This window comes from Vigna umbellata, chromosome 9, assembly GCF_029865625.1.
Source record: "Vigna umbellata cultivar VRB3 chromosome 9, Vumbellata_1.0, whole genome shotgun sequence".
Classification (NCBI taxonomy): domain Eukaryota; kingdom Viridiplantae; phylum Streptophyta; class Magnoliopsida; order Fabales; family Fabaceae; genus Vigna; species Vigna umbellata.
In genome coordinates, this window is record NC_142173.1 from 40,084,046 (window position 1) to 40,096,075 (window position 12,030).

The 12,030-nt window shown below is 32.9% G+C and overlaps 1 protein-coding gene and 1 pseudogene across 2 annotated transcripts; one reads left to right on the forward strand and one right to left on the reverse strand.

Moving 5' to 3' along the window:
* Positions 1-2,461: 2,461 nt before the first annotated feature.
* Positions 2,462-3,384, reverse strand: LOC148193515 (uncharacterized; annotated as a pseudogene).
* Positions 3,385-5,920: 2,536 nt separating this feature from the next.
* On the forward strand, positions 5,921-8,935 carry LOC124845653 (methylesterase 17-like). Of its 2 annotated transcripts, none has more exons than XM_088099540.1 (4): positions 5,921-6,254; positions 6,329-6,469; positions 7,979-8,116; positions 8,517-8,935. In XM_088099540.1, the coding sequence occupies exons 1-4, from the start codon at positions 5,970-5,972 to the stop codon at positions 8,814-8,816; spliced, it is 864 nt and encodes a 287-aa protein (XP_087955666.1). In that variant the 5' UTR covers positions 5,921-5,969; the 3' UTR covers positions 8,817-8,935. The 2 variants fall into 2 exon arrangements, with proteins under 2 accessions (XP_087955666.1, XP_087955667.1); XM_088099541.1 differs by having other exon boundaries at positions 5,922-6,254; positions 7,982-8,116.
* Positions 8,936-12,030: the final 3,095 nt, after the last annotated feature.

Below are 12,030 nucleotides of genomic sequence, written 5' to 3' on the forward strand. Positions count from 1 at the left end.
TATGAAGTGATAATCGATTATTCAAGTATGACTTGTGATAATCGATTATTGCTTAACCATAATCGATTATACTAGTAAAAATTACAATGTTTAACATTTTCCTACTACATTCAAAATCTACAAGTTGCTTTTTTAAATATTTTCCTACTACATCCAAAATCTATAAGTTGCAGCATCATCAAAACACATCTTCAGGTTTTACCAATACTCCTTATTGGTAACAGTGGTGACTTATAACATGGACAAAATCAATCCTAGAATAACTAATGGTTGGGGTGAAATGAGAAACATATACCCCCAAAGGTTGAACGATTCCCACATAAGCTTCGAGTATGTGGGTAATAATAATTTTCATATCACCATATATTTTGGTGCTTGCTCCCAAGAGAGTACGGAATCTTTCATTTATGATTCTACCAAGTATCCTGATACGTCATTGTTTGCGGTGAGGTTGACAAAATCACAATCATAGGGAAGTGATTTGGTACGTCGTCAATACAATTTTTTTTGGAATATACTTTTCATAAATTCCACAATCTCAATTACTTGATATTTGTTACTGCACAGGACTTGCAAAGTGCATTTGGGAATTTTATCAGGAGTAAAGGCTTCACAGAGGTTACGCTCCTTGGACACAAGGATGGCATCATGTGTAGAGTTTTGGTTTCTTTCACTCGCAATTCAACAAAGTTTGGCAAAGGATGGAAGGCATTTTGCATGGAATATGGGTTGAAGGAGGGAGACATCCTGGTGTTTGAGGTTAACAATCTTGGAAATGACATTATAGTTGAAGTTTATATTAATGGATGTCCCTGTACTCTTATACATCCAATCTCAGTGTAAAGCATAATCTACATTATCAATTTATGTTAATGTCTTTCAATATTTATGTTCTAATGAAAATCCAATTATTACTTCTTCATGTCAATCACGTTGGTCTTCATACAATTGTTCTAATTCAACTTGCTTATTTTTTACTTAACTTTATTTCGTATGGTCAAATAAAATAAATAAATTTATTAAAACCATTGCAATAAAAACATTTGTTGTAAAAATCATCACTAACATTTTCCATTTACTTTATAATATACTAATAAACAATCAAAACAATAATTTATGTGTAACATGACTTAAAATATTGTAACAAAAAAAGGTTTATTACTAAATAAAAGGTTTATTAAAATATTGTAACAAATAAAAGGTTTGTCAGTCCAAACTGACTTTAAAGTACATAGTTGACTTTACTGTGCAAAAAGTTGAACTCAAGTCCCAACTTATATCGCCATTGGTACCATTTATGCTCCTACACCATGACTGTTACTAAATATGGTTTGTTTGCCACGATTTTGTTAATAAATTGTATAATAATTGTTTCCAAAATACATATAAGTGGAAAAAAGGATGACAAAGAAATCAGACACTCCAAAATGAGTGTCATGTACATAGTTCACCTTCCTGTGCTAGAAGTTGAACAAAAGTGGACAAAATGATGAAAATAAAGGCACTCCAAAATGAGTTTGGTGTACGTAGTTGATCTTTGTGTGAAAAAAGTTCAACAGATGTATAACTTGTGTACATAACTAGGACTTTAATTAAAATAAGTGGGTACTTATGTTAACCGTTTTGCACACAAGGGTTTGTTCACTTGTAAATACAACTTCCAACCTCACAAAAATGACTTCCATGTCTAATAACATTTTGTTAAGGCACGAAGGCATTGCACTAATGGTAACATACACCCTAAGTCACCAAATAATCAACACACAACAAATGTAACTGTGAAATACAATGTGGTATCACAGTTGAAATAAGTGGGTACTTATGTTATCAGTTATGCTCACTACGGTAGATTCAATTCGACATAGAGGTTTCCAACTACTAATAAGGTCAAATATCCCTATAAACCTTACATTTCAAAATTGATGGTACTTCATAATGAAAAACACACAACTTGTACAAATTTTGTGCAGGAAGAACAAATGTACGTTCCAATAATGTCTGGGATCGAAGTTCATATAATTGGGTACTTGTTTTATAACTTATGCACACCAGTGTACACTGCATTAACAAAAACACATGCACCTATCAAAACGCAAATGGGATCATAGTTCAATTAAGTGGGGACTAACGTCGTTACTTATGCTCAGCACGGTAACCTCATTTCTACATCAACGTAATCAATTTCTAATGTTCAGTTTGAACAACGATGCTGTATGACCAACAATATATTTCAATTTAATTCCTTTGTTATGATTTCCGGTCTAACAAAAACAAGAACCAATTCCAAAACCTAATTTCTTTCAACAACCATTCCAAAAACTCCAAAGTCATGCCTCAAATTCACCATCATTACCATAAAAACTTCATTTGAAATAAGTATATTTGATGTTCATCCCACTTCATTTCAACTCCCTGGTTCTGTCATAAACCATTACAGACAACAAAAATCAAATCATGACAATTCAAAAAAGGATTCCAATGTTTTCAAAAATCAACCAAGTTATTGAACAAGATTCCAAACATCATAACATTATCTAACACTTAAATTCCTACTGTAATACAACTTATTGAAGGACTCATTGTTTTCTTCTACCATCTGCAATATAAGGACTTCTTTTTACGACACTCTTAAGCCGTATTCGGGGTTGCGCTTTCATACGATCATACATTGTGCTTTGTTTCATTTCAAAACCACCTTCAAACACTAGGGTTTGCTGCTCATGTTGAACCGGTGTACTTTGACAACGATCTTCACTTCCCCACAACGGTTCTTCCACAAAATCTTCACCCTTATCTTTATTTTTTGCTTCAACCAACTTTCTTAAATCATTAATACTACTTTGCATGTCCGCAATAACCCGTGTTTGTTCTTCTACAACAGAAATTAATTTTTCCTTATCTCCTCTATTTTGCTTCTTAAATGGAATACGAAATTTCTCACAAGCGTCTTTCACCATACCATAACAAAGCTCCTCTTTCGACACACCAACATCAATAACAACCTGCAATGTCATTAACAAATTTTATTTCATAAAAACACAAATCATAAATTACTTTGCACCAACACATTTGTCTAATCAACAACTACTCATCGATCCCTTTGCCAAAGCACTTTTGATAAACTTCTCCCCAATATTGATATCAATCCAGTTCAACAACCTTGGGAATTTTGTTACCCATGTACTATAAATGGACTTCGATGTTACAAAATGGTGACAAAACCATACTTGCAAATTTTTAATCCATCAATAATGACAATAAAAATGATGAAAACAATAACAAATCATTCTTCTTTCATTTAACAATTACATAAAAAACATGTACCTGCAATAGGTAAGCACATCCTTGAACATGAAAATGGCTTTTGCTTGTTTCATTCCTCATTGTTGTTGAAGCACTACACACACTTTCAACAAAGTACTGAAAAAATAAACTGCCCCAATTGTACTTACCCACACACCCCAACTCCCAAACAAGGTCAAAAAGAATTGGAAATACTACTCCACTTCGATTGGGAAGTAAAAACTCTGATATCCCTACCAATATACAAGCTGAAAAAATGTTCTATTGGAAAATTTTCATGTTCCTCTAACAAAAAGTCATATACCATGCTCACATCTCCTTTCCCCTCAGGGAAGTACTCCCTACAAACACTACGATGCCCAACTTTATTTAAATCTATCACTTCACCAACAATAGGCAACCCTAACGACAAACACACATCAAATTTAGTAAACTTAATAACTTTGTCACTAAAATAAAACCCACTCATGTTATCTACCCATTGACCACATAACTTAGATAACAAATTCCTACCTATCTTAATACAACCTGGCAAGTATAACAACCAATTAAAAACAATCTTCTCAATGTAACCCTTCTGCTTAAAAGTCAACCGTTCGTTCAAAAGACCTATCATCTTGGTTTTGCAGTAGTGTCTGAACACTAACTGCATACGAAGTCATGCTTACTATTTAAATACAATCAAACAATAAATGTATGCAAATCAAATACAATCCTACATACCTTCTTCGTTGTATCTCGAACTTTCTTTTGTTCACCAACTTCATCCATCACACTACACCAACACAAAACAACCATAGACAATATATCAACCACAACCATCACAATAACCTTACCAAAATCGGGCCTAACAAATTACAAATCAAATAAAACACACCTACGCACAAAGGATTGTCACGCTCGACACTCCGTCGGTCACGGGTCCGGCAATGCTCCGGCAACACACCCGGAACTTCAGTGAACAAGGCACCGCGCCAGTCAAGGGAAGGAACCAAGTGGGAACACGATCCTTCGTTCAGGCGACGACGATGCTCCGGCGGCACTCCGGCTTCCACCGCAAGGGTCCGACACAGGGAAGGAAGCGGATGGGAGGAATCGACGCTCAAAACGCGCCCTTAGTTGATGGGTCGGAGGGAAGACGAAGACGGACCTGCGGCGACCCTCAATCGGAACTGGCTGGGTGGAAGGAGACGGACTCCGACGGCACTCGTGGCTGGTCGGAGGAAGACGGACTCCGACGGCACTCGTGGCTGGTCGGACGAACACCAACTCCGACGGCACTCTCACTCTAGGGTTCCCACTCTCTCTCAAGCTTCTCTTCTCTCTCTACCAATGCCCCAAATTCAAATTGCCAAAACTGAAAATGAAACCCTCAAATTTCAAACCTCTCTGCGACTGAACTCTCTTTCCGCGTCATCAAAAATTCTGAAACCATTTTCCACCTGAACCAATAGCATTTTGACACCTGTCCCGTGTCAAAATGTTGTCAAATTTTGTTGTTAAAGTATCATTTTAAAAAAAAAAGAGAAACTTAGTCTTCTAATATGATTATTCTTTAACCTATATTATGATTCAACAAATAATAAGAAGTTTAAATCATTGACACCAATAAAAAGTTTAAAGCATTTAACCTATTTTATATAATCATTTTACATCTCATGTATATTTATATATTCGCATACGCTAAAACTATACTTACAATTAAATTTATAATTTGTTAACAATAATTTGTTTGCCGAAATTTTATGACAAGGGAAAGGAAGAAAAAATAAAAGTGGTAGGTGGTGTGATGGGACAAATCTCCATTTCCAATGCAAAATACTATTCACTGCACGAATGTGCAATTATTTAAAGAGGTTTACTTTTATCTGTGTGGGCGTCCCATTTAACGCACAATTTCAAACCTTTCTAAACCACAAGATTGTAATCATCATCATCATTCTTGAGTTCAAGCCCAGTCTCTTACGTTTTCAAACTTTGTTATCATGGATGAAAATGACCTTAACCCAAGTGTCTCTAATATTATTTTTTTTCACAATAATATCTTTATTATATTTTTGTTTATTGTTTTTCATCATGTATAAATCATGCTATATTATATTTCTCTTTCTCCTTTATATTATTTTAAAACAAAACTTTATAAGTAATGTGGAATACAGGTAGAAAAATATGTCCAAGTAGCACGTAACTCTTAAATTAAATTATTCACCAAATAAATATGATGTTAGTCTACTGACAAAATAATAAGTTTTGATTTTGTTTTTTCCCATTTGTTTTCTGTTATTCCTTTTTATAAAATGTGAAATATCTCTTTTTTAGTCGTTATAAAATATGTAACCTTTCAAGTTTAACAATACATAAAAAGATTTCAGATTGATAAAAATATCTTTTTCAAAAACATTTTGTTATACAAATTTAAATTATTTTCAAATAAATTCATGCTTGGTATGGTCATGAAAATTGTATTGCTTTTTATAATAACTGTTTCTAAATATCTACTTTAATTTTATATTGTTTGACCTTAAAATGAAATTAAATGCATAAAATATGAATTTGTCTTGTAAAAGAAAAGAAAAAAAAAAGAAATAATGACCAGCGATAGTATTTATTTATTCTCTCACCAATTTATCCTTACCACAGCAAAGTTGAAAACAAGTGAGATATTGATGAAGGAAGAGAAAGCCATGGCAGTAGTGAATGAAGAAAGTACTGATACCAGAAGAACAATTCCCTCGTTGAAACAACACTTTGTGCTGGTGCATGGCATTGGTGGAGGAGCTTGGTGCTGGTACAAAATCCGCTGCCTTATGGAGAATTCTGGCTACAAAGTCTCATGCATAGACCTCAAGAGTGCAGGAATTGACCAGTCTCATGCTGATTCTCTTCTTTCTTTTGATGATTACAACCAACCCCTCATGGATTTCTTGTCTGCTTTGCCAGAAAATGAACAGGTTTTGATCTTAATCATGATCAACCACTGTTATATGACTTAGTTTATCTTCTTTCCTTCACATGAAAACTGCAGGTGATTTTGGTGGGGCACAGTGCAGGAGGGTTGAGTGTTACCAAGGCTTGTCACAAATTTGCCAAGAAGATCCGTTTAGCTGTGTATGTGGCAGCAACTATGCTCAAGTTGGGATTCTCCACAGAAGAAGATCTCAAACATGTGAGTCTTTTTCACCAAATTGAAATTTTCAATATAGGTGATATTATACTATATAGATATATAAGGTTTTAATGTTAAGTGAACAACAAATATGATTATGTAGTGATAGTTACAATCACAGCACTGATTACTAATCTTTGATACTGTTATGGTTGTGATTCCGACTGTGTTTGTGAAAGGTTGGTGTGTGACAGTGATGCTGATAGATTTCCATTGATGTGTAAGTTTTGGAGACTTTAAAGTCTGAGCAATAACGTTGATGTTGGGTTGATGTTGGGTTGAAATAATATGGTGGCCAACTGTCTTCATAAATCTGAGGCACACCCACCAACTATCACAGTTTTCAAAAGAGTACTCCCACATACAAAGAAACTAGCCAGTAGCTGTTCAGCTACACTTTCGAGGTCTTAAACAAAAACAACATATAATTATATATAAGAATTAAATTTAATTTTTTCTCTTTCTGTTTTATTTTAATTTTGTCTGTGTTTCTGATTTTCTTTGGAATTTCTTAACTGATATCATTGTTTATTAAACTGGCTAAACTCAGATTTTATTTTAGGATAAATGATTAATTTTTTTCTTAAATGACTAAACTAAATAGTGAGTTTGTTCTACAAATAATTAATTTGATTCTTAAATGTTTGATTAATTTAGTTTTTAAGAAGATAAAAAATGTTAATTAGATTCCTCCATTACATTGTTTTATTAAATTTGTCTATAACATTTACATATTAATTTGTCTATATAATTTTATTCTTTTATTGGAAGAATAAACATTTTTTTAAGAACTAGATTTACAAAACCAAATATTCAATTTTTTTTATTTTGGAATGATTTCCATCATATTATCTTTTTTTTAATTAGATGAAAGTATTTATTTATAATCTTTTACACCACATGCATTTCTTATTTCTGTCACATACTTTTCTTATTTTTCTCTCTCTTTTTACCCATTTTTTCTATTTTCTGTATTATTTTTTCATTAACAGATTAATTAATTTATTATTTTTGGAAGAACAAAAAGGAAACATAGACAAGTCCCAAACTAAAAATTCTAAAAAAAAAATATAGCAGTATGCTAATACGTTTTAACAGTATTTCCATGAAAGACAATGTGTCTTGTTATGGTCAACAATCTTGTGCAATTTAAACCTTCACCAAGATGTTTCTATTATATCTAACATTTGTAATCACCTTTCTTAGCCATGTTTTCTTGTTTGGAGACATGAGATTATCTAAGTCTGCTGGAGTTTTCTTTCTTTCTTACTAGAATGGTTGTTATGACTTATCCGACAGCCTGTTACACGGTTAATGTTGTGTTCATGAGGATATATGTGTGTGAATGACAGAAAATGTTCATTGTGTTCAAAAGTATCTCTAACTATTTAAAGGAAACAAAACAATCAGTGATCCTAATAACCATTTTTGCATGACAATAGAGTAGCTAATTGCTTCTTGTGCTTCATGTAAATAATGAACACAATGGTGATTTTGATATGTGTGAAGCAGGGTGTACCTGACCTATCTGAGTTTGGAGATGTATACCAGCTAGGATATGGATTGGGAGAGGATAAGCCTCCAACCAGTGCTCTGGTGAAGAAAGAATTTCAACGCAAAATCATCTATCATTTAAGTCCACATGAGGTATGCATTCAAAAGGGAGAAAAAGGGTCATACATGCTATGCTTTATCTACACAAACTGTTTATTTAACCCATGTTCACTTGGTCAGACATACCCTTTGTCTGTCTCCAGGCTACCCCACATGCCATGTACTTTTTACTATCATCAATTTCATTATCATCTGCTTTTTTCCACTTGTAGGACCTTTTATGGCAACTTCTTGGAAACAGATAAAACCACACAAGATTTATCCAAATTAAAACATTCTAAGAGAACATTGTAGCCATAAAGGGGTGGTTTTTACTTATTCTGATCATTTTTAGCTCTCAGTATTGTTATTTAAGAGAGAGACCAAAGTTATGATTAGAAATGTTTGAATGGTATAATGTGAGTGAACATGATTAATATGTTGTCGATGATAGGATTCAACCTTAGCTTGTATGCTGTTGAGGCCAGGACCTATTAAAGCATTGACAAGTGCTAGGTTTGTGGAGGATGGTGAAGTGGAGAAGGTGCCAAGGATGTACATAAAGACAAGTCAAGACCATGTGATGAAGGCAGAGCAACAAGAAGCCATGATAAAGAGGTGGCCACCATTGAGTGTGTATGAACTAGACAGTGATCATAGTCCTTTCTTCTCTACCCCGTTTCTCCTCTTTGGGTTACTTGTAAAAGCTGCAACTCTTCACTTTGGATGCAGCTTTACTAACCCTCCTTCATAAGTTTTCTCTTCAAACCATGGCTTGTGAAAGATCACAATTTGAGAGTATTTGCTAAATATGGAAAGATGGAAAGATGGAGTTTAATAAAGCAATGATTAATAATAAGAAAGTAATGACAATATTAATGAAAAGTGTTACAAAACTGTGTGTTAGACAGCAAATATACTATACTGTGCTAGGTTTGTGCATAATAATTAAAAGTAAATTAATGAGTTAAAAATAGATATTATACTTTAAATAATTATGATAAATTGATTAAATAAAGAGATTAATTTAGAAATGCTTAAAAGATATTAACTTTGACAATTATAATTTTATGTCAAGTATTATTTTTAATATTTTATTATTTTGTTTATTTTTGCTTATTAATGCTGTGAATATTTAATTATTTTATTGTTTTATATAATATTTTAAATTTTATCACTATTATATTAGTAATATTATGTTATTATATTATTATTAAATATTATTATATATTATATATATTATTATATTGTTAAGAACCCACAATTTTTTAAATGTGAACTCTTTTAAAGTTAGGAATATGTGAAAGCTCTTGAGAGACATTAAAAGGATCTATAAAAAAGGTTTCAATTTTAATTTTTTTTATTATTTTGAATTTGACATGTAAATTTTTTTTTATTTTGAATTTGAAATGCCAATTTTTTTATCACATTTTTACAGTACTTAAATCTGAATCTTAATTTTAGGAAAAATTGAAATAGTTAGTATTTTTTTTTCAAAGTTTTAAACAATTTATAATTTTCACATTTTAATAATACACTTATGTCTAAGTTATTGAAATTATTTTTAAATTATTATTTAGATTTGACATAATTGCATTGCAATTTTAAATGAGGTATTATTTCTAATGATTTATTATTTAGTTTATTAACAATGTCATTATTCAATTATTTAATAATTGTTTTATATCAATATTTAATTTTTACACTAGTAAAAAATGGTTTTTTAACACTATATACACCTCGATTTTACTGAAATCGAAGCATATAAAAGCGCGGTGGCAATTTCATAATTTTAGGGAAGTTATCTTCCTCAGTTCAAAAGGAACCGAAGCGGTGTATTGCCTCGGTTAAGTTAGCAACTGAGACATAAGGTACTGTCAGCTCACCTTGCTATCTCTTATATATGCTGACAAACTTTTTGAAAATCACATACTGCCTCGGTTACATTCAGAATTGAGGCATAAACTTTGCCATGTACCCTTTTGCTCCTCTACAAATCAGGTGCAATGAGAAACTTCTCTGATTGACAAGGATACTGCCTTGGTTATCTGCAAAATTGAGGCAGAAAGTTCACGCTACCGCATCGGTTAGGCGCCAATCGAGGCATATAGGTTCAATATAGTTTCAAAATTGTCATTATATTTTAATTTTTAATTATTTTATGATACCTTAGGCATCGGTTAAGCCTCATAACTGAGGTAATATATGTTGTTATCAGCACTGACCCTTCAGAACTGTTCCATTTCTCTTCTCGCGCAAACTCTCCCATTGTTCTCCAACCCCCTTGAAACAACGTCGTCTCCGTCTCCACCATTCTGTCGTTCAGTCGCCACCACGCCTCCGGTGTTCTCGCACAAGAAGAAGCCTCGTATTGCATCGCACTGCCTTGTCGTCGGTCTTCTCCCGCAACAACGTCGCTGCCTCGCTGCCTGCTTCTCGCACAACCGCTTTGCTGCCTCACCGTCGCCAGCGTGCTACCTCGATGCCATTCCCATCGCGCTCCCTTGCAGCGCCTCCGCCTCTGTCGTCGTGCCTCTTCTCTTCACGTGGCAGCCACAATTCTCCTCTCTTCACGTGGTAAGTTCTCTTTGCTTGCAAATTTTTTTTGTTTTTCATTTTCAGATTGATGGAAATAGCAATGGTAGTGTTCGTTGATGATAATCATGCAATGGGAAATAGAGGGTTTATCCCTATGAATTAAGGATATTAAGGATATTAAAATTAGGTGAATAGAATTTTGAAGATAGGGATGTATAAATTAGGGATATAGAAATTAGAGAAATAGAAAATAGGGATATTTTTGAGTTAGGGATATAGAATTAGGGAAATATATTTTTGGTTTATATTTTTTAATTAAATATATGCAAATTAGAGAATAAGATTTTGAATTGTTTGTATTACATTGGTTGATATGGTGATAAAATAAAGTTTAAGGAGGTTAGGAATCATGAGACTAATTAATGTGTTGCTTGTTTTTGTCTAGATATTATATTTTTGTGGTGAGGGACATTCTTCATTGTTGACCGACTTTCACGCTCCCAGGTTCCTATTCTTAATTTTTTTCCATTTAATATGTACATGTTATTATTTGTTTGAGTGAATATATTGTTTGCTTCAATATATTGTTTGCTTGAAAATATTGTATGTTGCATATGTACTTATTTGTGGTTATATATATTCTTGTTCGGAATTAGCCTTAGTTTCCCGTTTGAGATTCAATACAAAAATTATTTACTATCTCCAGTTTTTTTGAACAAATGTACTTTTTAAAAATGAATAGAGAGGAGATGGTAATAATAATTTAGAAGTATTGAATCTTGAATTGTTCGGTTGGACAGTTTAAGAAGAGTAATAACTTTTTCATAGTTTATTAATACATATCAATTTCAGTATACATGTCTTCCATTTCATGAAATTTTGCAGTTGTGTTTTGTATTGATCTTCGAGTGCATATTTGATTGTGATTTATAATCACTTTCATTTCGCGTAACCTGAAGACCAATGTGAAATGCTGGCAAAATTTCATGAAATTTTAGATATGTTGTTTAAAATGTATGTGTTTAATAAACTAAAAAAAGTGAATCTTCTTGAATGGGATAGGGTCACACCTTGAATACAAAGACGATCAAAGTGATGATTCGAGATTATTGAAATTATGTAAACAATTTCAGTAAATATACGTACGGATCGAGGGTGGATTAATCTACCACGCATCAGCACTGAGTAGGAGAGAGGGGTAGAAGAATTTATAGAATTTGCACAATGTAATGCGAGTACAAGTGATGATGAAGTCAAGTTTAGATTTTCTTGTGTGAACTGTTTGAATGGGAGGAAGTTGAACACAACAGATATTAAGGAACATCTTATCTGTGATGGTTTTATACGAAGTTATACAACATGGATATGACATAGCGAGTCAACAGACTTTCCAACTGTCTCTCCAACTGAAAATGTATATGACTCCACCA